Source organism: Haemaphysalis longicornis, unplaced genomic scaffold (assembly GCF_048455015.1).
Source record: "Haemaphysalis longicornis isolate Haplotype H1 unplaced genomic scaffold, Haemaphysalis longicornis Haplotype H1 scaffold_4, whole genome shotgun sequence".
NCBI classification, from domain to species: domain Eukaryota; kingdom Metazoa; phylum Arthropoda; class Arachnida; order Ixodida; family Ixodidae; genus Haemaphysalis; species Haemaphysalis longicornis.
The window spans coordinates 35,592,269-35,619,991 of record NW_027526361.1 but is presented as its reverse complement, the minus strand read 5'-3'; the positions used below and the strand labels follow the sequence as shown (position 1 = coordinate 35,619,991).

Sequence of the window (27,723 nt, the reverse complement as noted above, 5' to 3'; positions counted from 1 at the left end):
AGGTTTTACTGTTGCATTGTCAGCCACCAGCTCCACCTGTGCGCTCGACCTGGACATCCGCGCCTCTACAAATCGAGGCAGTTGTATCCGGCGTTACGCGCAAGCAGCAGCGCATTCCGGGTCGTGCCTTAAAATATGTGGCCATTAAATTATACGAAAAAAAATTCCGCACTTCACACTCACGCGCGGCAGAGCAAAGGTCGCGTCCATTGCACTCGGATTCCCCTGAGCCGGAGTGTGGGGCTCCTCTCCCCAACCCCCTCCCCTTCTAAAGGCCAATAAATTGCGTTCCACCAATATCACACTCATTCGCCCACACTCACCTGTCATCTGTCTGCCCATCTAGATCGCCTATAATCCGGAATGGTTTTTCTCTTCATCCTGCACCCCCTACACATCCATGCTCAGCCTTGGACAACGTCTACAGTTACTGGGGTGTCCTGCATGTTTCGTTTAACACCCACCAACGAACACGTGAGAGCAAAACTCCGCCGATTTTCGTACGACCCTTCCGTCCTTATAATCTTCCTCGAAAGCTCCCATGAGTTTTTTTTCTACTTGCACTCAACTGTGTGTTCATCCTAGTCATGTTACTAAAAGTATGTTTTGCGGTTAAGTTGTAGGAGGTTTTTTTTTTCGATTTTCCAGCTTGAATGACAGCGTGTAAAAAGGTATCCCAATGGACATGACCATTCGTCGCTGATAATATGCATAGGATACCCCTCTCCCCTTCCATGGTGAAAAAGCGCGCGGTGCAACATACGACTGTTTTCACTCCAAAGACAGCGCAGCCCGTATCGGTCACCTCAACGGTTACAAAAGCTCCTGTGTCTAGGTAACATCAGGATTCTCTCACTCCAAAGCTTACGCAGTTCATAGAAGATGCCAAAAAGCAGCAAAACATTGAGTTCTACCTACTTATAACATCGGTGAGGACTAAACTGCACCGACAAGTAACGATGTTGCCTCAGTGGAGGCAATAATTTCGCTAGGCTGCGAGGTTAGTTAAGTTTGCCTAATTAAACGGGTCTCCGAGACCATAGAATAAATGGACAGCCGAGCCTGGACGCATGGGCATAATATGGTGAGCAATGCATTACGATGATTAGGAGTTCGTGCATTCTTGCATTCTGGCAACCACTTCCAAGGCTTCAACGCTGTTTTTTACTAAGGACGCCTCCTACGCACGGGCGACTGCAACTCAATAAACGTTTATTGCTCCCCCTTCACATAAAACAGACTGCCTATGAATGCATGATTATCAAATCAAAGGTATCATTCTTGCTAACATTACTTCATCTTCGGTGCAACCCTTTTAAAGCCGTCTTTTGTATATACTCAGGGACAACTCTATGTGACAATGCAGTCAAGGCTACAGAGCCGAACCGCGCTGTTTCGCTGCGCAGCTGGATATTAGTTCAACAAAAATAATTTGCTGCGCGTAGCTTCGGCAATTGAAAAACATATTGTTCTTATTTTTTATCATTGGATTGGTAATGCTACTAAATTAGTAGCCTGAAAATGTGAAACACAAAGCATTATTTTTTAGGTTTTTTTCGTTTTTTTTTTTGTTGTTGTTGCGGTGTTCGCCACTGGCGTAGCATAAGTTCTCTTCAGAAAAAAACATGCCGTCCTCGTCGACAGCAGCTTCATTTCCCTCCGGTAGCTCGCCATTTCATTCGCCGCATAAGGTTCTCAAGAAGCTTGAGAACCAAAAGCTGTCAAAACATTGATTGATTGATTGTGGGGTTTGACGCGCCGATGCAACGCAGGCGATAAGGCGCGCCGTAGTGGAGGGTTCAGGGTTAATTTTGGCCACCTTGGGATCTTTAACGTGCGCCGAAATCTCGTACACACGGGCGTTTTTGCTTTTCGACTCCATCAGAAAAGCGGCCGCCGCGGCCGCGAATCGAACCCGCGACCTCGTGCTCAGCAGCAGAACGCCTTAGCCACTGAGAAAGCTGTCAAAACAAACGGAACAAGTGGTCTGAAGTGGTCTGCTACGTGTACGCCCAAGTGAGACAGACGCAACTGGGACTTTCCGTCATTTCCGCATTTTGTTCGGTTAGCCATCTTGCGGCGCTAGTGAGCGCACTGTCATCCCTCATTCACACAGCCGTTTTTCACCCCGTCACGTCACAGTCACGTCACCGTCTTCCGTCATGTGCGGCGGTCTTTCGGACGATTTCTCGCCGAAAACGGTGCGACGGTGACGGGAGGCCGAGCTCTACGTTTCCGTCCCGTCAATGCGACGGGACCATGCCCCGCGGTAAACCAGCTAACCAGAAAACAAATTTTTACGGCTAAATTTAGAGAAAAGTGAGCACAAGCCATTTTCTTCACTTTTCGGATTAAGCACGCTCAATTCTAGGCTAAACTGATCACTAGGCGGACGACCCTGTATTCTGACGGAGAGCTCCAGTACGAACGCTACTCCGTTTACGTCTCCGTCGCGGTTTCTTGACGTGGCGGTGCCGTGACGGAGAAGGTGATGGATGTGTGAATGAGGGCTCACTCGGCTCAAGGCGGAGATTCGGAGTGGTACTCTTAAGTCCCCTGGAGCAGGGGTTCATCCAGAATTTCGATTTCGGGGATGGGGGGGGGGGGGGGGGGGGGGGATATAGATTCCGGGGCGGGGTGCTCGCGGTTTTGGAATCTTTTTGGGAGGCGTCGAAGTCGTCCTGGGGAAGTGGGGATGTTGGGGGATGTTGGGGAGGGGTGTATAAATCCCTGCACTAAAGTTCTCTAGTGTAAGCATCGGCTTGTGTTTAGAAAGAAATGAAGCGTAGAGAAGGAGATGTCAATATATGACTGCACGTTCGGTGATCGCGGTTCAGCGCACTCAACCACGCAGCTCCTACGAAGAAATGGACTGTAGCACATGCGTATCTTCCACGGAAAAAGTGAAACCGAAACCAGTTTATCGGGAACTAGTCTGGCGCAGTAACACAAAGCAGTTAGCTCCCCTTACCCGTAGCTTTCTCTTCATGGTCAAAAAGCTGTCCTCGAGTGCTTGGACACTGACCATAGGGTGCACCATTTCTTGTCATTTTTTGTTGTAATTTTGTCGAATCAGAAATTGTTTTCAACATATCAACAATTTCATACCCTAGCTTAATTGCATGAACCTAAAATTTACTGTCTGAAATTCGGGGTCTAAAATTTACACGCGCCTTGCCACAAAGCAGTAGTCCCGGTGGCTGATTGGCCAGTTTGTTCAGCCCTACGTCCTAATTTGGAATTCTGGCCGCCAGGAATTAAAACCGTACGCAAAACCGTCGCCTAATCAGCTTAATCAACCTAACCGTGGGCTGATATTAAAAATAACAGATGATTTTAGTGCGCCATAAACAACACGGTGGTATGAATTTCTTTGAAGCCGTTTATTATGGGTCGTCTCATGGTTAATCGCTACCTGCTTTTGGAGGTTAATCCCCAAACGAACCTTGCAGTTAGAGTCACGTTGAAACTGGCTATGAGGCCAACCTAAAAATATACGTTTATAGGCGAAGCATGTATTCGGGAACACCAGTAAGTTGTACGGTGTTGGCTTTTCTATAACAGCAGAGTTCTCGGCAATCATTTTCTTGGATAACTAACTTTTATGGCCTAATCCGATTGCTAGTAGGATTAGATGAAGAGCGCATGGTTAAAAAAACTCTCAACTCTTGTGCCGATGCTAAAGCATTTTAACGATAAAACGGCTGCACGGTTTTTTGTTTCACGAGTTTCCGGCAATGCAAGTTTCAGTATTACGGTTGCGCGAAGATTTCTACGAATTGCAATTTATAAACTTCGTTCAGTTCTCGTTGATCACGCTCACAGCGATGCTCCAGAGTATAGCAGCCGCAATTTACTGTAGCACCAAATGATCTTAAAACACGGAAACTTTCAGTGAGTGGAACGCCTGAGAAATTAATTTGTTTTTAGTTTCGTGACGAAGCTCTAAATACGTTAAAAAGTTGCATGAAAGTGAGCGCTGATGTTTCCGAGGTCACTGTGTTTGAGGATTTCCTTTTCGTTGACTATGGGATTATTATTTCTGCTCGTGACATCGAGTAGATGCCAGAGTTTGCGACAAAGCCTCGGGACACTGGCGCAAAAACCGCTCAATCGTCTCATTAGCCCGACAGGCTTCTGAGGAAGCGCTCTCTGCCACTTCCGTGAAGGCGGACTGGCAATTGCAAACAGCACGCGCAGCCAGAAGCGACACAACAGTTTTATCAAGCACGTTTCGAAGGGTACTAGCATTAAACTAGATTTTCTCGAAACAGGAAAGGAGTAAATTCAGGTTTTGTTCTCCAGGTGAGAAATCCGCTTTATTTGCGAGATTGCGGATGGGGGTCCTGAGTAAGGGAACAGACAGAAACAGGAGGTTTTCCAGTATGGCACGAGATTGAGTCCCACCATTTTTTCCTCTTAGATTTCATCCACGAAGCAAACAGTTTTATGTTGATTTAATCAGTTTCCTCCCCATCAACTTACACCCCCTTATCTTTGCCCTGTGGCAAAATAAACGCCCTTAAAAAAGCATTGTTAAATAAATATTCGAGTCCCAGGCATTGATCGCGGGCCAATATCACCGATTATGCCTGTCATTCTACGTATTAAAAAATACGGGACGGGCCTGTTCACCGTACTCGATTTTGTAACCTTCCCTAGTCATCCTCACATACCGGCCAAATAATAATCATCGTCAATATCATCATTATCATCACCACTTCCTCGATTACGAAACGTCTGTAGGTATCCTTCATGGTAAAGACAGAAATCGAATTTCGTTACCTCTGACACCAAAATATTTTATTTCATCCATTTTTCGAGTTATCGGTCGCCTCCTACTCCTCGTACCGTTTCACTTTAGCCTCTTTGTTACCCGGATGGCGCACAAGTTGTCAGTTTCCTTGTGACATGCCCAGCGCAGCTCCGCCTTTTTTTTTTTTTTTTTTTTAAATTTGAGCTGGGATGTCTTCCACCCGAGTTAGCTTCCCAGGACGGAACGCTTGTATTCTAACCCTGAGCGTTACCCTTGTGAGTCTTCTTTTCATGGCTCACATAGCCGACCTGAGTTTTCTTCAGAAATGTTTAGTAATGCCCCAGTTACTGTCCGAAATATCATCACCAGCAGTACGTTTTGGGTTGCATGTGTACTGTTCTTTTGAAACAGAGAGGTAGGCCACTGTACTTCAAACTTCAGAGTGCGTGCTGAGTGTGCCCAAGCTGTTAATTATTCTATACCTTGCTTTCTTTTCGACCTTTTATCAGCACTGACAACTTGCCCTGTATAGTTACATTTTCCCGCTGGTTTAACGTTTCATTTCCTAGGCAAAACATAATACTTTCTACGTGTCTACTCCCAATCGAGCACCCTACCTTCTATGAACCAGCTGTAAACTATTTTGGGGAAGATACTGTCGCCTTGGCTCACATATTTCCTGATAATTACCGGAAAATTTCGCATGAAATATCTGCTTCCCCGTCATTGCTTGTATATATGCGCATGTATCATAAAGAAAAAAGGAAGTTGTCCGAGCTGCGGCGGAATATGCCTCTCCCGCCTTTGCGTCTCGTGCTCTCATGCTGTCCTGCCTTTATGCTCTCGAGTGCAGTTATTTAGCTGCGCATACTGTCACGTTATTTTTGCTGCTAAGTGCATTTATGTCGAGCGAAGCACAATATATTTATTTTTTTGCATGTTTGTAAGCTCGCTTGCAACATTTTCCCTCGAACATTCGTCACCTAGACGCCAAAGAAACTTTCATTGAAGGAAGTGGTAGCTTTGGATGAAGCCGCTCATAAGACACTCTGCCCGCGTTGGGGGTATTGCTATCCCCGTAATGATATCAGGAAATGCTCGAAAGGAAATAAGAAAAGTGAAGTGCACAGAGAAATATGTCTATGAAAGTTAAGTCCATTTGCATAGATAGGGTATAGACCTTAAGAATTGCCATGCATGGCCCACATGCAAGACGCGTCGAAGGGTTATTCATGTTGGCAGTTTATCGCACCTGACATGCATTTACAATGTATTTCAAGCGATGAGCCGCTATATCCGGGCGGCATCTGTGACCGTGTAACACTGCAGTAATGTTAATAAAATTGACTAATTGTTAATTAATTCCATAAACATTCCTTTTTACACATAGTTCATTCATTCATTCTTTCTTTCTTTCTTTCTTTCTTTCTTCCTTTCTTTCTTTCTTTCTTTCTTTCTTTCTTTCTTTCTTTTTCCTTTCTTTCTTTCTTCCTTTCTTTTATTTCTTTCTTTCCTTCCTTCCTTCCTTCCTTCCTTCCTTCCTTCATTCATTCATTCATTCATTCATTCATTTATTTCTTTTTAAAAATTGGATAATTATGCGTCTATACATTCAAGCCAAATGATGTTTACGAGGATACTTTCTTCAGCATCCTCGGAACTGCAGCTGCCTTTCCGTAATGGCCGTTATCGCTTTCTTCTGTTGTCCCAAGAAAGTGTGGAAGTGTGCCCGGATTTCCGGATGGGTCCTTTTCCGGGCGGAAGTCCTGAGCCGTCTTAAGCCCATCCCGAATCGTCCCAATCCTCATCTTGAGTAGAAGCCTTCGTCAGCCCTTCCTGTCCGGTTTCTTGACCCCTTTGCCGTGTCGTCTTGACTGGTAATGACTTCTTTGAAGCAAGGCACGAAAAATCTATTAACTACTCCGTAATAATTGAGTAGGGAGATTGAAACATGATTTTGAATCTTTGAAAGCTAGACAGTGAGTGTCTATTTATCAACGAACCGCCCTCTTTCACCCACCACTGAGTTTAGACTCAAGTGGAATCGTCTGCATTTCCTACACAGTCCTTACGAGTCATATGCAAGCCAAGCTATTCCAAACCTTGTTGCATCTCGTTATAGTTTTTTACAAAAAATTTCCTACAATTTTTAGTGAGATTTAGTATCTTCTAGCATAAATATTATTTAGGGCATAGGGCAGGGGCGGACCTCAAGCATATACTACTGTGAGATCCGGCCACCTTACATGATAAATGTTTCCTGTTAGCACAACTTCATTTCAATTTGCTAAGCAGTGCTTCTGCAGGTTTTAGGCGCGAAGCTCCTTAGAAGCTCTGGCTGTCGGCGTCTCCTCTCGTCGTTGTCGTTTCATGTAGTCATGGTACTAAAACACCGGGACATTCGTTTTCCAACGCTTCGCGCTAGAACGTTTCATCTCCGTGAAAAAAATGCGTACTAAAAGAACACACCGGGACACTCGTTTTCCAACGCCTCGCGCTGTAATGCTTCGTGCTTGAAAGACACGAGATTTTTACATCAAAGCTGTATACCTTTATCCCTGAATGGTTAGGTCTCCGTGGGCAGAAACGCCAAGGCGCCAAGAATACACTTATAAACTGCATGCGTCACCCCTCCCCAGGTTTCACGTTAGTGGAGATGGCCCGGTGGTTTTTTTCGGTATTTCTCTTACTAGAGCTTTGCTTTCATAAAATGCGTCCTAAGAACAGCAGCAAAATTTTTTAACGCGATAAGAACATTTACGACAATGAAAGCAAGAAAAGGACAATGCACCTAGTGCCCAGTTTTGGTGCGTCTTAGTGCGTGAAAACATGCATTGTCTCGTGCTACCTCCGTATTTTGCTACTTGGCTGGGGCGTCGTCCTTAGGAAATGTTGGCGCGTGCTCATTTAGAGCAACTGAAGATATTTCGAAATTGTATCTAACCCTATATTTTAAACCTTTTAGATTTCCCTTCGAGCGTTTTAAGACGAAGATTTTTATGTCTCACTGGTGGCACCGTTCGTCTAAGTAAAACGCACTGCAGTAAAGCCACTTTTCACAATGGGTTCCACAAAACGGTGGTGATAAACGAGGCACATCAGCACTCCGAGAAAAAAAACGCTTCCCCGTGGACAGAATCGAACCTGAGTCCCTCGCGTTCTGAAAACTACGCCTATCAGATTGCGACATTCCTGCACGGTTGAAGTAGTCTGGATTTTTAACTTCTGACTTTGACTCACGTTGGATGGGAAAACGCTTCGCGTTTTAACTACCTTCCTCTTAAGAAAGGGGCTTTGATTTTTGTGTTGTTTCTTTTAAGGACTCCGATGGCACTGCCTACCTTACAATGATGACAATGCCTGCTATTACAAAAAGTAGTTGTCTTTCTCGTCACTATAAATCTCCTAAATTTCATATGAATTGTGTCATTTTTTGATACGTGAACAAGAATTCCTTGGAGCCAATACGGTTATTATTTCGTGACAAAGACAACTATTGCGCGAACAGCAGTCGTCGACAAAGCAACAATTCCAAGGAGGAAGAAATAAATTATTGCTGCATTTAACAGTTTATTTACGCGTACACTCAACTCAAGAACAACTGCGCTAATTCCGACAGCGCCAGGGGAGGAAAAAAATTCACGCACCTCCACGAAGTCAATCATGACGAATAGGCGAAGCACTGGGGATCGTTCTTAGCGTAAATGAAGCGTGGCATTGCCCACTCGCGCATCTAAATGTGTGACAACGCGTGTGTACAAATTCCAATCCAATCCAATCCGATACATTTCAATTTAATAATAATAATAATAATAATAATAATAATAATAATAATAATAATAATAATAATAATACTTTATTTTCAGCAAAAAAGAGAAACTGTACAGAAGTCAGGCCTACCAAAGCCTCATAGGGCTTGAACGGCAGTGCCTGGCAGAGCGGACAAACATGCTACATAAAGAAAACTAATATAACAGAAATTTGTAGCTAACTAGCAAACAAACATAACACTGTTTACTGTGCAGTCAATGAGGTAAACATCACCAGAATACTGAAAGGACTTATACAATATAATGTCTTAACGCTTTCCTTAGTTTATACTTAGTTTGAAAAGAGAGGTAGTTTGGAGGAAGTTGATTGAAGGCATGGAGAACATAATAAATTCGACTCCTTTTTCCGTATCTCGTGGCGCATCTAGGTATCAGATACGGTTCTTTAGGGCGGAGGCAGCGCGTCGGAATGTACGGAGTCTTAAAACTACTACTCCAGTAATGCTTCAATACAATGGTTTGTAGCAACAGAGAGTCGAAATTTGGCATAGATAACATGGCAAATATGTTAACATCCCTGGCAAGGTCCAGGTCGTACGCCACATTACGCAGTAGTGAACGCAAAATAGAATCAATCCTATTTTTCCATCGTGAGGCACAATCGAATTCAATCCAATCCAAAGCCGATTCAATTCAATCCAATTCGATACAATTCAATTTGATCCAATCCAATTCAATCCAAATTCAATCCAATCCAATCCAATGCTCCTCGCGCATGCGCAACGCTGTGTACACGGGCGCCAAGGGACAAGCCACGGAGAAAGCGCGGTCCTAAGGTGCTTCGACCCTAAAATCCAGAACTCTCGAACTTTTCTAAACAAGTATATTCCAACCCAGTAAACTTGAACAGAGTGTATCTTTTCGTTTCCACGCAAAGTGGGTGCAAGCTGATACAGGCTGTGGATGACAGAATGAGGAAGTGTGGGTGACGGTGAAGAAGAAACCAGGAGAGATGCGCGGGAAACGCGGGCGCGAACCCTGCGGTACCTCGCGCACACCTTTCCCGCCCTCGCGCCCGAATCCCTGTCCAGAGGTCGCCTTTGCGGGCCTGCTGGCTGCGGGGAGCGCGCGCGCGCCCGATATTCGGCAGGGCGCAGCATCGATCCCAGGCAGAACAGCGAGAGCCCGCTCGGGGATCGCCGGCGCTTTTCGCGCGCCTCACTTCTCGGTCGCCGCAGCCGCGTTCACGGCACGGGACAGACGGCCTGTCGCGGGGGGGGCCCGAGCGCTGCTCCTCTCCCCCAAAGCGCCGGAGGAACGTAGGGCGAAAGACTTCGCTTTCGTCGTCTTCAAGGGCTCTCCGTCACCCCCGTTTCGTCCGATTTCGTGTGTGGCCCGAGTGTCTACGCGCCCTCGGCATTCCTCTCGCGAGTTCATTGGGACGTTGATTGACACTTCCCCCCTCTCCGTTCCGGAAGAGATCGCAGGACGAGCGAGCTTGTTTTGGCGGTCACGGGGCCGACATGAGACACGCCGCTGGGGTCCGGGGTGGCGGACGGACGCTGGGGGAGATGATCGCCTCCTGTGCGGTGCGGGTCTGGATTTGTGCGGTGGTGGTGCACTGTAGGATACAGCAGCGGCCGGCCAACAAGGAGCAGCCCTACGGTACGTGGTGCTTGCCACGGATGGCTTCCTTGTCGCGCTTCTTCACCTGGGTGTATTCTTCTCTCATGACAGCGCTGCTTTGATTTTTCTTCTACGCAACAAAAAAAAAGTAGGCCTGAAACAAAAATAAAATACCTACATTGGAGGATACTAGAGATTGGAGGATCTAAATCTTTGATGCTTCCAGCGTATACTATAAGGCATTCCGTAATAGAGAAAGCCATAAAACATGTCACCTCGTAAACTAGTTTATTGCACTAAAAACTCGGTAAACCGAGCCTTTACAGTACCTAAATGCTTTTTTTATGGGCCGCTTATACTGGAAGTGCGGCGTTGCTAAGCTAACGTGACACAGCAAAGAAAAAAAATCTTCCTAATTGCGTTGTTGGTCATGTCCTTAACTAAGGCAATGAGCAAACGAACCCTAATTGCCGGACCGATTGGACCAATTGGGGATAGTCGGTACGCAATCAAGATTCGAAATGGTTTGGCGTTCGTCGTGTTACTGCTGCCGTTTCCGCATGATCAAAGATCCGTAGAAATGTTTTTTCGTTGAGATTAACGCACATGATGAAATACTCGTGCATTCTATTGGAGCTGTGATGATTATTTTTTGGGGTCCGTACTTCACTACGCATAGTTTCCCAATCTTTAATACAGACAACGTATTTCCTTCGGGTTCTTTAACGTGCTTTGGGTTCTTCCAGGAGATCTTTAACGTGCGACGAAATCTCAACACACGGACGTTTCCGCTTTTCTCCTCCAACAAAGAACTAGCCACCGAGGCCCGGATCAAACCCGCATCCTCGGACTCAGCATCACGAAAACTTGGACACTGAGCCGTCGCGTACAACTTAGTTCTAAAATGCCTTCCACTGGATCATTTATTCGGCTCTCGATTTGAGCCCGTTTTTTGTTTTAAAGAATTTAATCTAATTAGAGAAACATGTTTCACAATAACCAAGCACTGACGTTTCTCGACATGTTGTTGCTATGATAAATTGTAGCAATAAACTGCTTGTACTGTTCTAATCGGCACGAGAGAGAGAGAGAGAGAGAGAGAGAGAGAGAGAGAGAGAGAGAGAGAGAGAGAGAGAGAGAGAGAGAGAGAGAGAGAGAGAGAGAGAGAGAGAGAGAGAGAGAGAGAGAGAGAGAGAGAGAGAGAGAGAGAGATTGTTTTCTGTCTACGAGGTCAACTCTGCAACATTGTATTTTCCGGTGTAAGCCTAATTGAGTCACAATAATGTAGGAAAATGTATCGTACCAAAATACCACATGTCGTCACACGGTTATAGGTATGTCTATCGATGTAGACAACATACCTCATTCTATTACGTTTTCAAGAAAATATTTCCTAAGATCTACTATATCTTTGCACTCTGATCCTGCCAATGTTCTACAGCATCAAAATATATTACGTATGTTGTTTCGAATGACCAGCAACTTCTATAAATAACTGCATCCCATCGTTTACAGTTAAAAGAAGCAGTATTCTTTATACCTTCGAGTGATGATTTGTGTGACCATAAGATTAAAGTTTCCGCGAAATGTCAATTTGGGTTATTTCTGAAAACGGGAAAAATAAATTTTCCGCCTGAAGTGTTTCGTAAATCGTTGTTTCTTTTTTTTATTTGCTTTTTTTATCGTCAGTAAGCACACGCGTTCGTTCGCATGAATCATCTTTAACTAATTCCAGCAGAGTTCGTCGGTATGTGTCTCTAATTAATACTGTGAGCTAAATACAAACAAAATCTAATGCTTAATGCTACGATCACCCAGAAATGACGCATCGTCACGTGGCTCCACTCTGATTGGGCAGGTAGGTTTCTTCGGTAAAAATGCTTGCAGATAGTACGCCACTGACAAAATAAAAATGCATACTACATTGCTGTGGTGTGACTGAATAATTTGCCTCAAGGGTATCTTTTCTGTAATAAGAAACAAAACTGTATAGCGGTATTCTTATCACCAAATTTTCTATTAAAAACCGATACATAGCGGTAATAAAACTATTTGCTCGGAAATACGAATAGTCCTAAAAACAAATCTGACCACACTTCCAGAAGTTTGTCTTTGTGTGTTATTCTCTTAAGCATAATAATCTTCTGTAAAGTTTTATTCAATCAATCAATCAATCAATCAATCAATCAATCAATCAATCAATCAATCAATCAATCAATCAATCAATCAATCAATCAATCAATAAATCAATCAATCAATCAATCAATGCCTTCTCTTCTCGAGTTCAAAATAGATTTGTTTTCTTCGAACGATGACCTTCGTCTCCAGCAGAAGGCGAAAAGGCGAACAATGGAGAACCGGTGGAAACAAACAAAAAAGAAAGCAATACAGCTTTTTGCATTGACCTGCTGTAGGACCACCAGCAGCAACAAAAAAAAACATTAAGAAGGTAATTGAAAGTTGTCTTGAGGTTTGTTCGACCTGGTGCATATAATTGGTAGGTGGCGTCGGGAGGAGGAGCTGGACATCGTTCACATATACCATCATTTAAACAATAGGCATTCGATCACTGAAGATACCGCGGGGCCGAACAGTGCTCAGTCGAAATGTATCGACCGCACAAAATGACATATCTTCTGTGCGCGGAACGTTGGGGCCGTCCCAAACTGCTATACTGCTCAACATAAGGTCGTTGGCAGTCTCAACGTTAATTATGGCCTTAACGCTATTGAGGGCCTTAATTCGACGGCAATTATTCAGTCATTTGCATTCTTTATGGCACGAAACGCCACTAAAATTATGTTAAACATGCGGACTACGAAGTTCTTGTGTTTCTCTTGACGTGTGTGCGCGTGTGCACGAGCGTGCTGGGTCACGAAGTTGGCCACTCCAGACTGAAACAAAAAATCAAGTTAGGGTTTTGCGTTTTGCCTCAGATATGAAAACCCCCACAGTACATATCGAACCAGTGACTTCAAGCCGAAAGCTTAATCCACTGAGCCACCACATCGGACGACGAAAGTGGAAGAAAAAAAAAACAGAAACAAGCTTGTTGTCTCCGCATACAAACGGGCGGGGGCATGTTCCAACGGTGTTTTACGTGAGGTTCGACGCCTTCGTCGATAAAATTGCATAAAACTGGTATGCCGTCAACTCGTCGTTGCTTGTTCAGGTTTTGTTCCTAATCAGACTCTATCATGTTTTTTTTTTTTTTTTTTTACAGCGAAGCTGTTAGCCTCTCGTTGGTCGGAAAATTCCGTGTCGTAATCAAAAAACCCAGGCAGGACCCAGCAGTTCTCGCCCAAGATGCTGAGCGCATGCGTCAGGCTAATCAGGCGTGCAGCATAGAGCTCAGTATTCGTGTAAAAAACACAAAACAGGCATCGAAACGGCATCATCAATGATAACGCTCCTATGAACAATAGGACCCCACCCCCATGCGTTCCTGGTAAAGATTATGTTTGCACCTGCTTTCGAAAAGCGGGGTTGATGTCATTCGAGGACGAGCGCATGTGTCAGTCAATGTGTCAGTATTTGCTGCCAGAAAAGCCGACCGTAAGGGACAAGCCCGCCGAGACGACGAGGAACATTTCATACCCTTCCCCATCAGCATAGTGGTTTACAACAGCTTCGCTGGACATCCGCTTTCTCAGAACGGAATGGTGGCCGTTTTTTTTTTTTTTTTTCATGTTTTCATCAGCCACGATAGTACTACTCGGAAGTCTTCGAAGTACAGTAATAATCGGCGTTATATCGTCTCTATTTTTAGTAGAACGGCGCATATGGGGCGCTAACGCTTATCGCGAATTTCTGCATTTTATTCCAGCCGGGAATCATGATAGCGCACGTGTACAGCCGGTAAAACGCTTGTCTATAACAGCGATTTCAACTTCAACCACCTACATCCGAAAACTGCCGAAACATACTCGTTCCAAACATGTCGGAGGCAAATGCGAAGGGCTAAGACTTCAGAATTCCCCAGTAATTTTATTCAAATCCCGCTCCGGCGGGGCAGGATAGGGCTGAGAGTACGAACGCTGTGTTATAGACAAGCCTTTTACCGGCTGTACACTTGGTTGTCCCATTAGCCTTGCAGGTTGCACGTAGCACACCTAGGGCTTCTCTCAATGAGCGGTAGGAGGAAAAACAAGTTTAAAAGCACGAACTTTTATCAGCCCTGCTTTTTAATCTGCCGCAAAGAAGGCAACGCAGCGTATATCTAACCCGCTAATGGCCGGCTCCGGCGCGAAGCGGAAGCGAAACTTCAAAGGCTGCAGGTATGTGCATATAATCGAATGCTGCGGAAGGTATTGTGAACTACCACGGGTTTTGTTGGGTATTTTCATCGGATCCAAATTGGAGCGTCGGCTGATTTACGACCAAAGGGAAGTTTATGCGTATGAGCAAACCAAACAAAGCCGAGGTATGCGCAACGTTGGAGGAAGCCTCCTTCCCCCACGGCGAAAACAAGCAGAGAAAAGCAAGACAGCCGCTTTAACCCCGTCTTGAATTATGACTCCGAAAACTCATTACTCTGGTATTCATCGATTTTTTTCTAATTGATTTTCTCATTTATCACCACGTGACCTTCCAGCTGTGAAGTCGCAATGAGCGAAGTGATTTTTACATTAATGAGTGATGCTAAGAGTTACTTTGCATGGCTAAATTCTTTTCACTAGAACCTTTTACGCAGGAGGTAATAATTGTAAGAAGCTCCATCTTACTTTTCCTTACTGTTGTTTCCTAACAAAATACATAACTGTTTAAGTTCCGAAATGCGGGGAAAATTGCTTTTGTTGCCTTATTTCGATCTTCTTGATGCTAAATATTCAAGCAGAATCCAGTGCAACAGTGCAGCTTCGTGGAATATATCTAGAAAAATATTTTACATGAATGCCTAAAAAACGTTTACTGTCGCAACTTCCTTTGAATGAATTCACGCAGATTGACCATTTGCAAACGTAATGTCTGGAAAAGGTGAAGGGGTAGCTCGGGGACTGAGTCGTTATGCTGCTCAGCCCACGGGCGGGGGTTGAATACCGGCCGCGGTGGCCGCTTTTCAGATGAAGGCTGAAAGCGTAAACACCCGTGCGTCGAGGTTTCGGCGCATGTTACAGTTCCCCGAATGTTCAAAATTAATTGGGAGGTCTCCACTTGACGCGTCATCGCCAGGGTGTAGCGTCTGCACACAAAACGCAAAATTTTCTTTTCTTTTTTTGACGAGAAGTGGACGCCTGCTGTGGTCATTTCTGCGAGTTTTGAACGATTGTGAATGGTGAGGCTCGCTGCTTTTGCGTGTTTTGGCCTTTTCGAAATTTATTTACTCGCTTGACTATTCTCAACAAGACAAAATGTGGGTCAAGCTCCATATGCCAGAGTTGTTTGTAAGATCGTGAGAGCAGTTTGGGGATCACCGGCACTTTGGGGGTGATCTCGCTTTTCGCGAGAACCAACCACGCTCGAGCACCTGCCAATCACAGATTGCTCTCATGATATCTTCCGTGCGAAAAACTTTGGGAAACGTGGTTTATATTCGAATGCATTCGATGCAACCAAGCAGTCCGCGCTGTGTGCGCCAGTCTAGTGATCTGCTTGAAGGGGCTTAGGTAAAGCGTGGTTTTTGATCGGGCCAACAAATGCAGTCCCAACACTTGTGGGTGCAATGACTTTGAAGAGCCAATCAACAAGTACACTTCCTGAAAATCGCAGCCCGTTAGCATAATACGCTTGTGCTAGACTTTAGTTTTTGCTGCTGTTTAATCCTGGTTGTGCAGGCTCCCCGCAATCCCTCTCTCTTATAACGCCTGTGTGCCTACCCTCGTTCTTCCCTCTTAGCTGTCTGGAAGCAAGCACGGAGCTGATGTGAAAACCTCGTGAAAACGGCCGAGTAAGATGCGTCTGGAATGGTGCGCGGTTGGATGTGAAATATATCATAGGAATAGAAGCATGGGAATCCGCACACAAATTCTAGAACGCGTGCAAGTATGGGATAAACGGACACAGGTCACGTGGTCGCAGAAGCAAGTGAAACAGCAAGTGTTCGCGTAGGTTAGATTTATTCCAGCTCCCTCTAGCAGGCTACAATTTGGAAACGCTAGGGGTGAAGAAAAAACTTGGAATCCACGCTCCGTTTAGGTAATCCAGCACAGTAGGGTGTATTTATTACCATTGCGATAGTATAGAACGTGGAGGGGCACGAAGAAACGGAATATATTTTGATATCTTCCCCCGGCTCTTTTATTGTGAGATTTTGCATCATTGCTTATAGCATGTCTAACTGTAGTGGACATTGTTTTTCCAATTTGAAACGCATAGCGCTGCTGGCGCCATGCCCCAATGACGGTTGTAAAGAAACTAGCTGGCGGATTATTTTCCATTCCCATGGAATGGTGTCCAAATTGGCTGCGCAAAAGACCTATTTGGGCGTGTTCTGTGAGCTGTCAGAAGAGGTCCTGTGAACCCTCTGAACATATACACTTTATATATGAGTGCATATCCCCTCCCCTATCCTTTTTGTTCCTTTTGTTTCCTTCATTTCTTATTTTTATCTCTATTTCTCCCTGTCATCTCGCGCTATTCTTTTGCATCTTCAGTAGCAAGCCCTAACGTTTGTGGGGCTGACCTCTTCAACTTTTATTAAATGTGTCCTCTCACTCTCACCTGTGGGATCTACCTGAAACAGTAAACCAATGTTTCATAATTTCTAAAGATGCCATACTGCCTCGAGTGTCCTCCAAATGACTTCTTAGGCAGGCCTTAAAGGCTTTGAGGAAGGCTTTGTTGGTGTGAGGTATCTTGTTCCACCCGGAAAAAATCATTTGCGTTTATAATATCGCGATATTTTTTTTTTCTAATTGCCTTGAATGGCTCATAAAAGACAAGAATGTTGGATAGACACTCTCAGCCGGTGGTATCTTCTAAATCACCCTTCTGTCAAATGAACGTTAATTTGAAAAATGTGTAACGCCAAAATTACTTGGCCACAAAATCACGCTGACAAAAAAGTTATGCCGCCCGGCATTTGTATTGAAATTTTGTAGTCTCTTTTAAGGCCTTGGAAGCAGAGGTTCAATTCATCCTAGATTTTAGATTTCGGTGGGATTGGGATTAAGAGTACAGAAATACATGCTGTCGTGGCTCCCGGTTTATGTCCGCCCATTAACAATTTAATTTGACGCATATCGACAAAGGGGATGCACTGAACACGACAGTACCATTGCCTGACTACAAAGTATATCTTGAGGATTAGCTCCCCGGTGACAGCGACTACATACAGACACAAGACCCAAGCCTGCTCTCGCTTTTTCCTTCTCGTCCTGAAGCTACAACTACGTACTTAAAGCATACAATATTTGCCTGTATAAAATTTGTATACGCATAGCTGTACTCCAAGAGATCTCGATGTAGGTCGAATTTCCCTTGGGAGTGACCGCCAGTCATTTTTAGGGCGCAGCCCTTTGGCACCCATCCCTGGGCTCAGCCACGTCGGCGTCGTCGTGACCGAGCGAACGATGGGGAGACCTATGAGTGAAAGAAAGCAAAGGAGGCGAGTGTCGCGAAATCGGAGGGGGGGGGGGGCGGTTCACTGTGGCCGCGCGAGCCAGCGCTCTCCCAAAGTGTGCGGTGGGGGAGAGGAGGGGTCAGTATGGTGTGCCCGCACGAGGCGCTCGACGGCGCGACGCTTGGCGAAAACGTGAGGAGGGGGGGGGGGGGCGTTACTATGATGTGCGTTCGCTTAAGACGCAGTTCGCGGTCCCATCCTGAGACGCACTTCGCCCGCCGCAGCAGAGGCTCACCGTCGAGAGAACCCACAAGTGAGTGCTGCCTCAGCGCACTGCAGCCATCAGGAGTGAGTGCTAAACTGCGAGTGACGCAACCGGTCGTGCGCATCTGCAGCGGCTGTTGTGGAACGCGCACATGCGCTCTCACCCAGTTCTTACTGAGCAATGAGCGACGCTACTGGTGAAACTGCGTCGTCTGCCGCTGCTGCTAAACGAGCTGCCCAAGCGGAGGCTCAACGCCGCCGACGCCAGAATCCAGAGTCAGTGCTGAACAATAACCAGCTGCACCCAAATATCCCATTGGGGAGTATCCTAATCGCCAGCCATTTTTTTTATTATGAACGCACAGCTCAGTGCGAGACGATAAGCAGAATATGTACCATCCCGCTACTGATTGATTGAAGGGTTTAACGCGCCGACGCAACGCAGGCGATGAGGCGCGCCGTAGTGGAGAGCTCCGGATTAATTTTGACCACCTGGGGATCTTTATCGTGCGCCGAAATCTCGTACACACGGGCGTTTTTGCTTTTCGCCTCCATCAGAAAAGCGGCCGCCGCGGCCGGGAATCGAACCCGCGACCTCGTGCTCAGCAGCGCAACGCCTTAGCCACTGAGCTACCGCGGCGGGTCCATGGTTTTGCATGACCGGTCACGCGTCTGTATGTTTTGAGCCTTCCTCCTAGGATAGAATTAAGTGTTATTTCCTGTTGTTAGAGAAACTTCACGGCCGATTCATCTTGTCTGAAGGCATTCTTATATTTGCTGTAAGAAAAGGGCACCACTTTGACGTTAACGACGTCTGCAAACGACGCACGACGTTTCGTTCATAGCCCGGCCCAGTCTTCCCTGTGGTCAATGTCTTCTCAGTGCAGCCTTTCTGAGCATACAATCCCAGCCACTTCAATATTGCGATACCGGAAGCAGACTCGTCGATAAAACGATAAATATAATTGCGATGAACCGAGTCAAAATGTTGAGGCAGAGCGCAAGAAATTTCCACAATACTCTGTCTCGCTGAATCGTTATAGACAGGAACGCATAAAGACAAGCTTCAGGGTATTGCTAAGACAGTATTTCGGTGAGCGCACTTTTACGCAAGTCTAGCTCTAGCGCCCCCTTATAACGTCATGCGCCACTGGATGAGCTTAAACCGGATGGTACGAAACAAAATTTCGCGCCCTGATTGGTGAGTTTTACGAGCCTCAAAGTTTCTTTCGGTAGATATGCGGTGTCAGCCTATTTCTTCTTTTGCTGTTCTTTTTTAGATGCAACGCATCTCTTTAACTCGCCTTGTCCCGCGTTGCCGCGGCGTAGTCCTCATCCCTCCCCTATTCTCCTCGCCGCGGCAGCTGCGCGCTCCGCCGCTCTCACCGCAGCGCCATCTGTGCGTCAGCGTGGTCAGCGCGCAGCTTGCGCTCGGCTGCGCTCGCTCCCGTCGCCGTGCCAGCCGTGCGTTAGCGCGCAGCTTGCGCTCGGTTAAAAAATTTACACCATCTTCCCGCGAGGGGAACCATGGGGTAGATGCGACGCATCGGGGGCGAACATGCTGCGTAAATAGGATACGCAACAACAGCAATCCACACGCTGACATCGCTAATATAAGGGAAACGCAACGGCAACCCCCCCCCCCCTCGCGGGAAGATGGTGTAAATTTTTTTTTTTTAGAAACGGCACACGTGCCAACTCTTCTTTAAATGGTTTTATCAAATTTATTTTTCTTGTATAGATCCAAGCAGGGAAAAATCGCTTTAACCATTTTGTTCTTGGGTTGAAGTGCGATTCAGCCTTTTTTTACGGGAGCCTAACAAGAATAGGAACAGAGAACATTTGACACGAACTTTTTTATTCTTTTGCATAACCGAAAAGCTAAATTTCTTTCTTATACACGAGCCCCTAAAATGTGAGTATTGTGTACTTAAACATTACTCCCTGATGTTGTTAGACCGTTTTACTGCGTAAACATTAGGTGGCTCTTCGAACAAAAAAGTTGACTTTCTAGAAGCAGGAGACATCAATTACCGGTGGCTGGAAGAGGTTCCACAGCGCATACGTAAGAAATAAAACACTAACAAAATGAGCACGCGCTATTAGGCAACGCCTGGGCAAACGCAGAGCCACGTGAAAGAAACGTAGTATGGGGGGCAGCTATTATCCCCTCGCACAGAGGCGCATCAGTCACCACTGAGTCAGGAAGGTCTGCAAGGCACACGTTGCCCTCCGGCGTTTCATCGGTCATCAATGTTTCCACATTCGCAAGTTATAAGGAGTGCTTTGGTGTCCTGATAACTTTCTCTCTCTATCTCTAAAAAGGCTTACTGTGTTAAGTGTGAAGTTAATTACCAGGGTCCAAAGGTGCAGACACCAGCGCCTACGAAAATTCATTTGTCCGCATTGTCTCCGCATCGGTGCACGGCAACGAGGCTAGCTTAGGCCTAATTACGCAGAAGCATAAATTCAACATCACGGCATATCCCCAGAAGGCCACCAGCGAGCGAGTTCGAATTAGCGCGCGTTGCGGCCTCTTCGGCCGGCAGGACAAAGCGGTGGCGGCGGCGGCAAAGTGGCGCGACCGAGCTTCCTCGGCGCCCGCCGAGGCCTGGGTTTTAAAAACCCTTAAAGCCAGCTGCGAAAACGCGCTGTGTTCGAGAATGGCTTGCATGGGAAGGAGCAGCTGCCGATGCCACGCGACCAGCCGGGCAGAAAGACTCGCCGCCCCGTCCCCAATCAGCCCCGCCCCACCACCTTCCTCCCCCCCTCCCCCCTGTACCCCTCACCCTCGTCTTCTGGCAGCCTTGCCTCTTGGCAGGCTGTGTCGTGTACTCACGTTTTCAAGCAGGCGATGAACTCCACGCCCAACAATCGATATTTGCGTTTATGCAAGCGTGTGGCGTGGCACCCGGGCCTTTGCGCGTGCGTGTGTTTGTCTGCGCGTGACTGCGTGTACACGCTGCAGGTTGGGCAGGATCGCCCGTGCGTTATGAAGCAATGAGTCATTGCGATTAGCACGGAAGCTTTCCCGCTGCCCCGGCGGCACGGTCGCTATGCCCCCATTATCGGTCAGCGATACGGCGCTCATTTGCTATAGTGGATGTTCCTGCCAACTCACTCTGTGAACAGCGTTCGCCGGGGAGGAATATATGTGCGTACTTTCGGTATTCGCGGAGGTGGGACGTCGTACGCGCAGAAACTACGGGGTTTTCGCATTTCGTATATTACGAGTCGTTGATACCTGATCGCGGTGTGGCGCGGAAAACAAATTATAGGAGCGCCAGTTCTTCCAACATTCCGGGGTTTGACATGCGTTACCGCTTACGTACAGCTGATTTTTCAAGAGGAGAAGCTTTTCATTTCCCGATGCCGCTTTTTTTTTTTTTATATTCCCTCTGGACCATTACCCTTGCACCTGAGAGAACGGCGCAAATTATATTGATATGGAATGAGTTAAGGTTACCGTGAGTTTTAGTCATTAAGGCTCCCCCAACAACAACCCGCCCATATTCGGGGCTCTCCGATACTTAGAGCGCATTAACTTAAATTGCGACTCCCGTCCGCTTTTACCCGCACGCAAGACTACAGGCCGGTCATCGCCGTGTTGTAATACAAGTGGCCGCCCTTGGTATATCACATGGGCAGGCGAGACGTACTCGAAGAACAACCCCCCGCCCTTTGCTTCGGCTCGCGGGGTCAGGCGTCATCTCCGGGAATTGCTTCGGGCGTTAATTACGCCCCACGCCGACAGTTATCGGTTGCGGCAAAGTCAACACGCCGGGCGCTGGGCTGGACTGCGCGATGCTATTTCACTTCGATAATCCCACCAGCCAGGAGCAGAGAGTGACGGCTGGGTCATTAGAATGACCGGCCATTTAGGCGCGATGGAGGCTGCTGCTGGGAGGAGCGGCCGCCGAAACAGAGCCCATCCTATTAATGGCTTTGGAAACGAGCAAGCCGCTCACTTCGGGCAGCACCACCGCTCACTCGGCCAGCTCTTCCCCGGGGCTCAGAGGAAACGCCGTGTGAAATTGAGCTGAAGGATAGATTGTGATTGCTGAACAACTTCTCCTAGCGTGACACCCATTAATGCGACCCGACGTTAGGATAGAAGCTCAACATTGCGCCGCTTTTTTTTTATTTAAACACCAAGCATACCTTCTTCCTTGGGAGGTGGTGCTGAAGCATGATTCTTAATTATTTCTCTCTTTTTTTCAAATTCACAATTACTTCTAGTTTTCGCACAACTACACTCTCCCTCACGGAACAGGAAAGTGATTTAAGAACTGGTGCGGTGAGCCCAAAGCAAAAGCTATCCTACCTTTTTTCGGGACACTTCAAACCTTGTAGTGAAAAAAATTCCAGTTGTATATCGCTTAGATTCATTGATTACTGCCTCTAAGATTTTCAAGTAGTGGGAAAATATTTGTACCGGTGGCCAGCCACAAATAGTGGGGGAGGAGTAAGCGCCATCCCCCCCTCCCTTGAATGAAGTGTAGACGCTGTAAAGGTTCTTAGCTCCACAGCCAAGATCGGTGGCGATGCTAATGAATTGGTCGCATTTTTAGGTGCATTTTCCCAGGAATAATTGTTTTGTATCATAAGATTTTTCCCGCCCCTCCGATTCTCTGTATGGCTGCACCGCACCCCCCTCCCCCAACCCTCTTTTTCCGGGGAAATTTTCTGCGCACACCTATGCTCAGTCACTCTATTTTTTTAAAAATCATCATCACCAGCATATCTACGCCAACTGCAGGGCAAAGGCCTCTCCCAATAATCTCAAATTGTCCCCGTCCTGTGCTAACTGCCACCAATTTATCTCCGAAAACTTCTTGATCTCATCTGCCCATCTAACTTTCCGCCGCCCCCTGCCACGCTTGCCTTTTCTAGGGATCCAATCTGTTACCCTTAATGACCAGCGGTTATCTTGCCACCTGTGGGCCATCTAAAACTGCCGGCCTGAAGACTACCACCAGTGGCGCACTTCATGCATGTCCACATTGCTTTTCTCACATGTAGTCTTGTGCCGAGATAAAGCAAAACACAAGAATATAAACCAGAATTGCAGCGCGTTGTAAAAAAGAATTACGTTGAGTTAGTTCTTACAAAAATGAATAAAATACTAGAGAAAATGTCATCGAAAAGAGGCTATATAAATACTGAACAAAAAAAAAAGATAAAAACTATGCATCGCGATGCCTGGAGCTGCCCCAAGCGTAACAGAAATTAGACATTAAGGCAATGACATGGTTAAAGGATTACGCCTAATAGAGGCAAGATAAAAGCCATACAGTAGGAAAAGCTTTCGGCTTTCTCGCTTCAAATTCCGACCCCTTTAGAATCTAGAAAAAAACGTTGCACGAAAGTGATACTTTCCGTAAAGGAAAGCTTTGGCTTGGATATAAATACAGTCGAAACAGTTTGGAAAACTCTGAACAGTTTTTTTTTTATAATCCGTAGTCAAAGTTACTGCCCTTACAATTCAATGGTAGAGTTTCAATGGCTGTGGAACGTGGTGGAGCAACGTCCTAAACTTGAAACTTCCCAGAAAGCGAGATTTTCCCTCAACATTACTCGTGTTAAAAATAGTGAGATTTCACTGCATATCTGCAAAGTATTCACTTCTGAAATAACTGCGATGAGCCGGGAAGCTGTAGTTGATTAAGAAAACATTTTGCTTCACACAACAAAACAAAAAGAAAACGTGCAACTCTGTTCGGCTTATTTCAACCGCGCCCACACAGTCAACTCCACCCGACCACATGAAAAAAAAAGTGCGACGAAGATGATTTAGTGATGAATACTGAGCAGTATATCACAATTCCGAAATAGGAAGTTTCGGGCAAAATTTCTGGGGCGATACAACGCAGAACCATCGTGTTGTTGAACATGTGCAATACGAAAGCGTAAACTGCACGCTATAGACTGTACACAGTGGTATATAATGGTCAATTTATATACAAAATAACAAACATAAACAATAGTGTGTAGACTTGCTGTAAACACAACCCACCGTAGAGATCCACTAGGGATTACCTATAGTCTCTTGTTGTGTTAACGCCGAGTTCGAATTCATCTTTAAACAGAGGGGCCTTGACATATTCGCCAAAGCAATTGCTCTTCGATCTTCCCACCATTTCTTCTTATCCTAATCATGCGGTAATATGCCATTTTTCTGAGCACCACATCAAGGCAACGCGTTAAGCACGCTATCGGTATCATAATTTGCACCAGTGTGGAGAAACAAATAAATCAATAGCTCTTCTTTTTACTTTTTTGTTTTGTTTTTTACCGCGGACAAAATCACTGTCATGAACTTGAAATTAACGTGCTGATGCTAGTAAAAAAAGCTACCCGTCTGAAGAAGGGGAACATCGCAAAATTGCACGCACACGAGAAGTAGGAAATTACAACACGGCGCTGACTTCCAACAGTTTATTTCTCGACGTTCGGGCACATATATACCTCCGTAGGCAAACAAAAACAAGAAAAAGAAAGACTAACATGATTGTGTTCCTTATAATCAACACTCCTCACTCAGCACACAGACCGCTTTGCGCCACAAACACGTGCTGCACTAACTTAGGGCCAAAAGATGTACCTCTTTCCGGGAGAGGGTACGTGTTGAGTGACGATCTCTGAGTTGAGTGAGTGATGAGTGATGAATGATGAGTGAGTGATGATGAGTTGAGTGAGTGTTTTTTTCTCAGTGACGAGTGTTGGTGATAAAGGACATGATCATGTTAGTCTTGCTTTTCCTTGTATATTTTTCACTGCGGAGGTATATATGTACCCGAATGGAGATAAATTGTTGTAAGTCAGCGCCGTGTGGTCGTTTTCTTCTCGTGTGTGTCCAATTTTGCTCTGCTACCCTCCTTCATAGGCATGAACCAGCTTACCCAAGCTTCAATCCTAGCTAGCCGTCTGGTTAGAGGTGCTCCGTTCACATAGGATCCCTGAACTTTTGCTGAGTGCTTGTCTCAAAAAAAAAAAAAAAATCTCGAATGCTTAATGCTCGGAAGTTGACCTTTCTCCCTTCATATTTTCGAAACATGGCTTCGATTAGGTACACTGGTTCGCGCGCGATCACTGCGTCGTCTAGAACATGCTCATGTTTCTCTTGAAAAAGCCTTCATTCATTTTTCTTTACTGCTTCATCAATAAAGTCCTATTTCTGTCCGGCCGCAGTGGATCGAATAAATCGTTCATTAGACACGCCCCCAGCCACGCGGGAAAAGAAACTGCCCAGTTTCCCACAGCCACCTTATCTCGCTCTGCATTTCGGACGCCGATGAAACTGGGGGAACTTAATTTCGCACGAAACGTTTAAATGATACAGCTGTAATGAAAACATAATCTCTCTCGCGAGGGGAACGGAAACGGGCAGAAATGGGAGGCGGCAAATGAAGGCGTCGGGGGCTGCAATGAAGGCGTCGAAAAACAGGCGGGCCGTCCTCATACATACGCCCGCTTTCATTTCGCTTCAAGTTTGAATGTGCGCGCAAACGCTGCAGTGTTTAACTTGGTCCTCGCTCGCCGGCTTTGGTCCTCCCTTCCAGCTCCCACAACTCGCGAGGTTCCTGTTTCCTAATGGAAAACCGGCCGCGCATCGATTTCGCTTGGCCAGTTGTTGCCGGAAAGAGAACGGAAAGGGCTGCTGCCGGCTATGTGGGCTGGGTGATAACGCTGCACCCTCAGCCGGGCTCTCTTTGCGTTTTGCGCAATTAGAACGGCCGAGCGCTCCCGGCTGCGGTTGAGCGTCGCGCGCAGGACCTTGTCCGAGAAGTTGGGCGTACGCGAGTTCGCGCCGCGCCGTCCCTCACCGCGCGTTCGATACAGCGGTTCATGCTTGCGTTGTTCCCGAATGCGACGCCGCGTTATTGTGCGTGCAAGTTGCGGACACAAGCTTGCGCGAACGTCATCGCAAATGCGTGCGTTGCACTGAGAGACGGAATTGCCTGCTTGTGTGCGGCGCCGTAATTGACTTTGAAACCCATAAAGCCTGCCCACTGGCGCAGCGGCGATATCCATTGGGCCTTGTTCTTGTAACCACCTTAAGGTCGTGTACGAGACCATTATATGTCACCAGGATGGAGGCGTAATGAGGGAACGTAGGCATGCAGGAGGCAGGTAGCGATGCTTGGATCGCGTTCTTTCACTCGACAGTTTGATAGTGCTGTTCATGCAAGGCGAATCCTGCATGACGGTGAAGCAGCGAAAAAGGGTAAAGTAAAAAAGGTGAACCCCTGCGGGCTTTAGACATTCATTTTTTTTCGGCCTCAATATTTCAGCATCGATTTTTTGAAGCCTTCTGAACTTACGGGGTACCGGATTCCATCGCAAAAAGCTTCACCGTTTCAACAAAGAGCATGCGCAGGAATTAGATGTGACCAAGACCTTTACAAACTACCAGCAATGGTGACATGACGCATGTCACAGTTGCTTGACGAAATACATTTTGTAGGCGCATTTAAGGCAAAACATAAATGCATATTAAAAAAAGAGAGCCCTGCTTTAATTTTAAAAAAGACACGTTCGTGTTTTGAAATAAATAAAAGCTGGCTTAAAACAATGTCGAATAGTGGTGAGATAAAAGCAAACCAAGAAAAGACACACAAAAAGACGCTATCAGCTGGAGCAGCACCAAGTATACAGAAGACTTCTAGCCGGGTCATAGGGAAATTGAGGATGCAAGGGTTGTGCTCATTAACCATTATATATCGCTAGTTTCAGCGGCCCACCAGGAACTGGCAGTGTATGTTGCATTCAGAATAATCTTTCCCAGTTCTTGCGGGGCACCATTAACACACAAAATTCACGCCTCGCATCCTTTCTATTGAAAAAAAAATTAAAAAGCAATGATTTAGCTGTTCTGACCACGGTAAATGGCGCAAAAGCAAGCTGAATGCCCACTTATAAAGCGTTGCCCAATCCACGTCTGCAGTCATGTGCTACTCTCTGGATACGTCCCATTGGGCTAGACGCTTCAGAGTACCCACCCATATTTTTCGTGGTCGACCTCCCTGTCTCATCTGCATTGATTGATTAATTGATTGATTGATTGATTGATTGATTTATTGATTGATTGATTGATTGATTGATTGATTGATTGATTGATTGATTGATTGATTGATTGATTGATTGATTGATTGATTGATTGATTGATTGATTGATTGATTGATTGATTGATTGATTGATTGATTGATTGATTGATTGATTGATTGAAGTTCTGAACTGACTAGAATGATTGAGTTGCTTAAGCATTTCATGTAGCCTTGCCTAACCCACCTTTGCTGGTATGCTCCGTTGTCGGGAAGCACGCGACGAATTCCCAAACATTTTGGAGGACGATCCCGGTTCCCTTTCTGTATTTCACACATCACGTATAGGTGTCGTTGCGCGCAATGCGGAGCGGCAACGTTTGCAGCAACGCGTGGTGCGCAAGTATCACTACTAGTGCCTTACGTATCACTACTAGTGCCTGCAGAGCCACTTACGTGCTGCAGGCGGGACAAAGTCGGCAAGGCGGAGGCTTCGCAACCGAGAGTATCAAGGTTAGGCCCAAGCAGCGTTTTGGGTTGTTTTTGTGCACTAGCTGAGAAGAGGCTTTATATAGCAAGGGCTTTACACAGACAAGGGCGAAATTAGGGTTGGTAGGTTGGTAGTGCGGTTGCAGTAATAAAGGTACCATTTCTGTTACGTAACTGTTTTTGAACGTAAAACCCTGCAGTACGAAAGCGTACTTTCTTCGTAGGCTTACAGTGGTGGCGGGGGATTTGTATGCAGGCGTGCTATTCGAGTCA

General features: G+C 46.1%; 1 protein-coding gene across 3 annotated transcripts in view; it reads left to right on the top strand.

The window, feature by feature from the left end:
- LOC144178499 (protein turtle-like) overlaps positions 1–27,723 on the top strand; it is a 193,336-nt gene that overhangs the window by 27,729 nt on the left and 137,884 nt on the right. Inside the window, exon 1 of one of the 3 annotated variants that reach the window (XM_077706405.1) lies at positions 9,710–10,191. The exons of the other annotated variants lie outside the window; for them this stretch is intronic. Within the exon in view, the coding sequence (XP_077562531.1) occupies positions 10,050–10,191 (142 nt within the window). The 5' untranslated portion in view covers positions 9,710–10,049. Of the gene's footprint in view, positions 1–9,709; positions 10,192–27,723 lie in introns of those variants that run through there. 3 annotated transcript variants of the gene reach the window in all.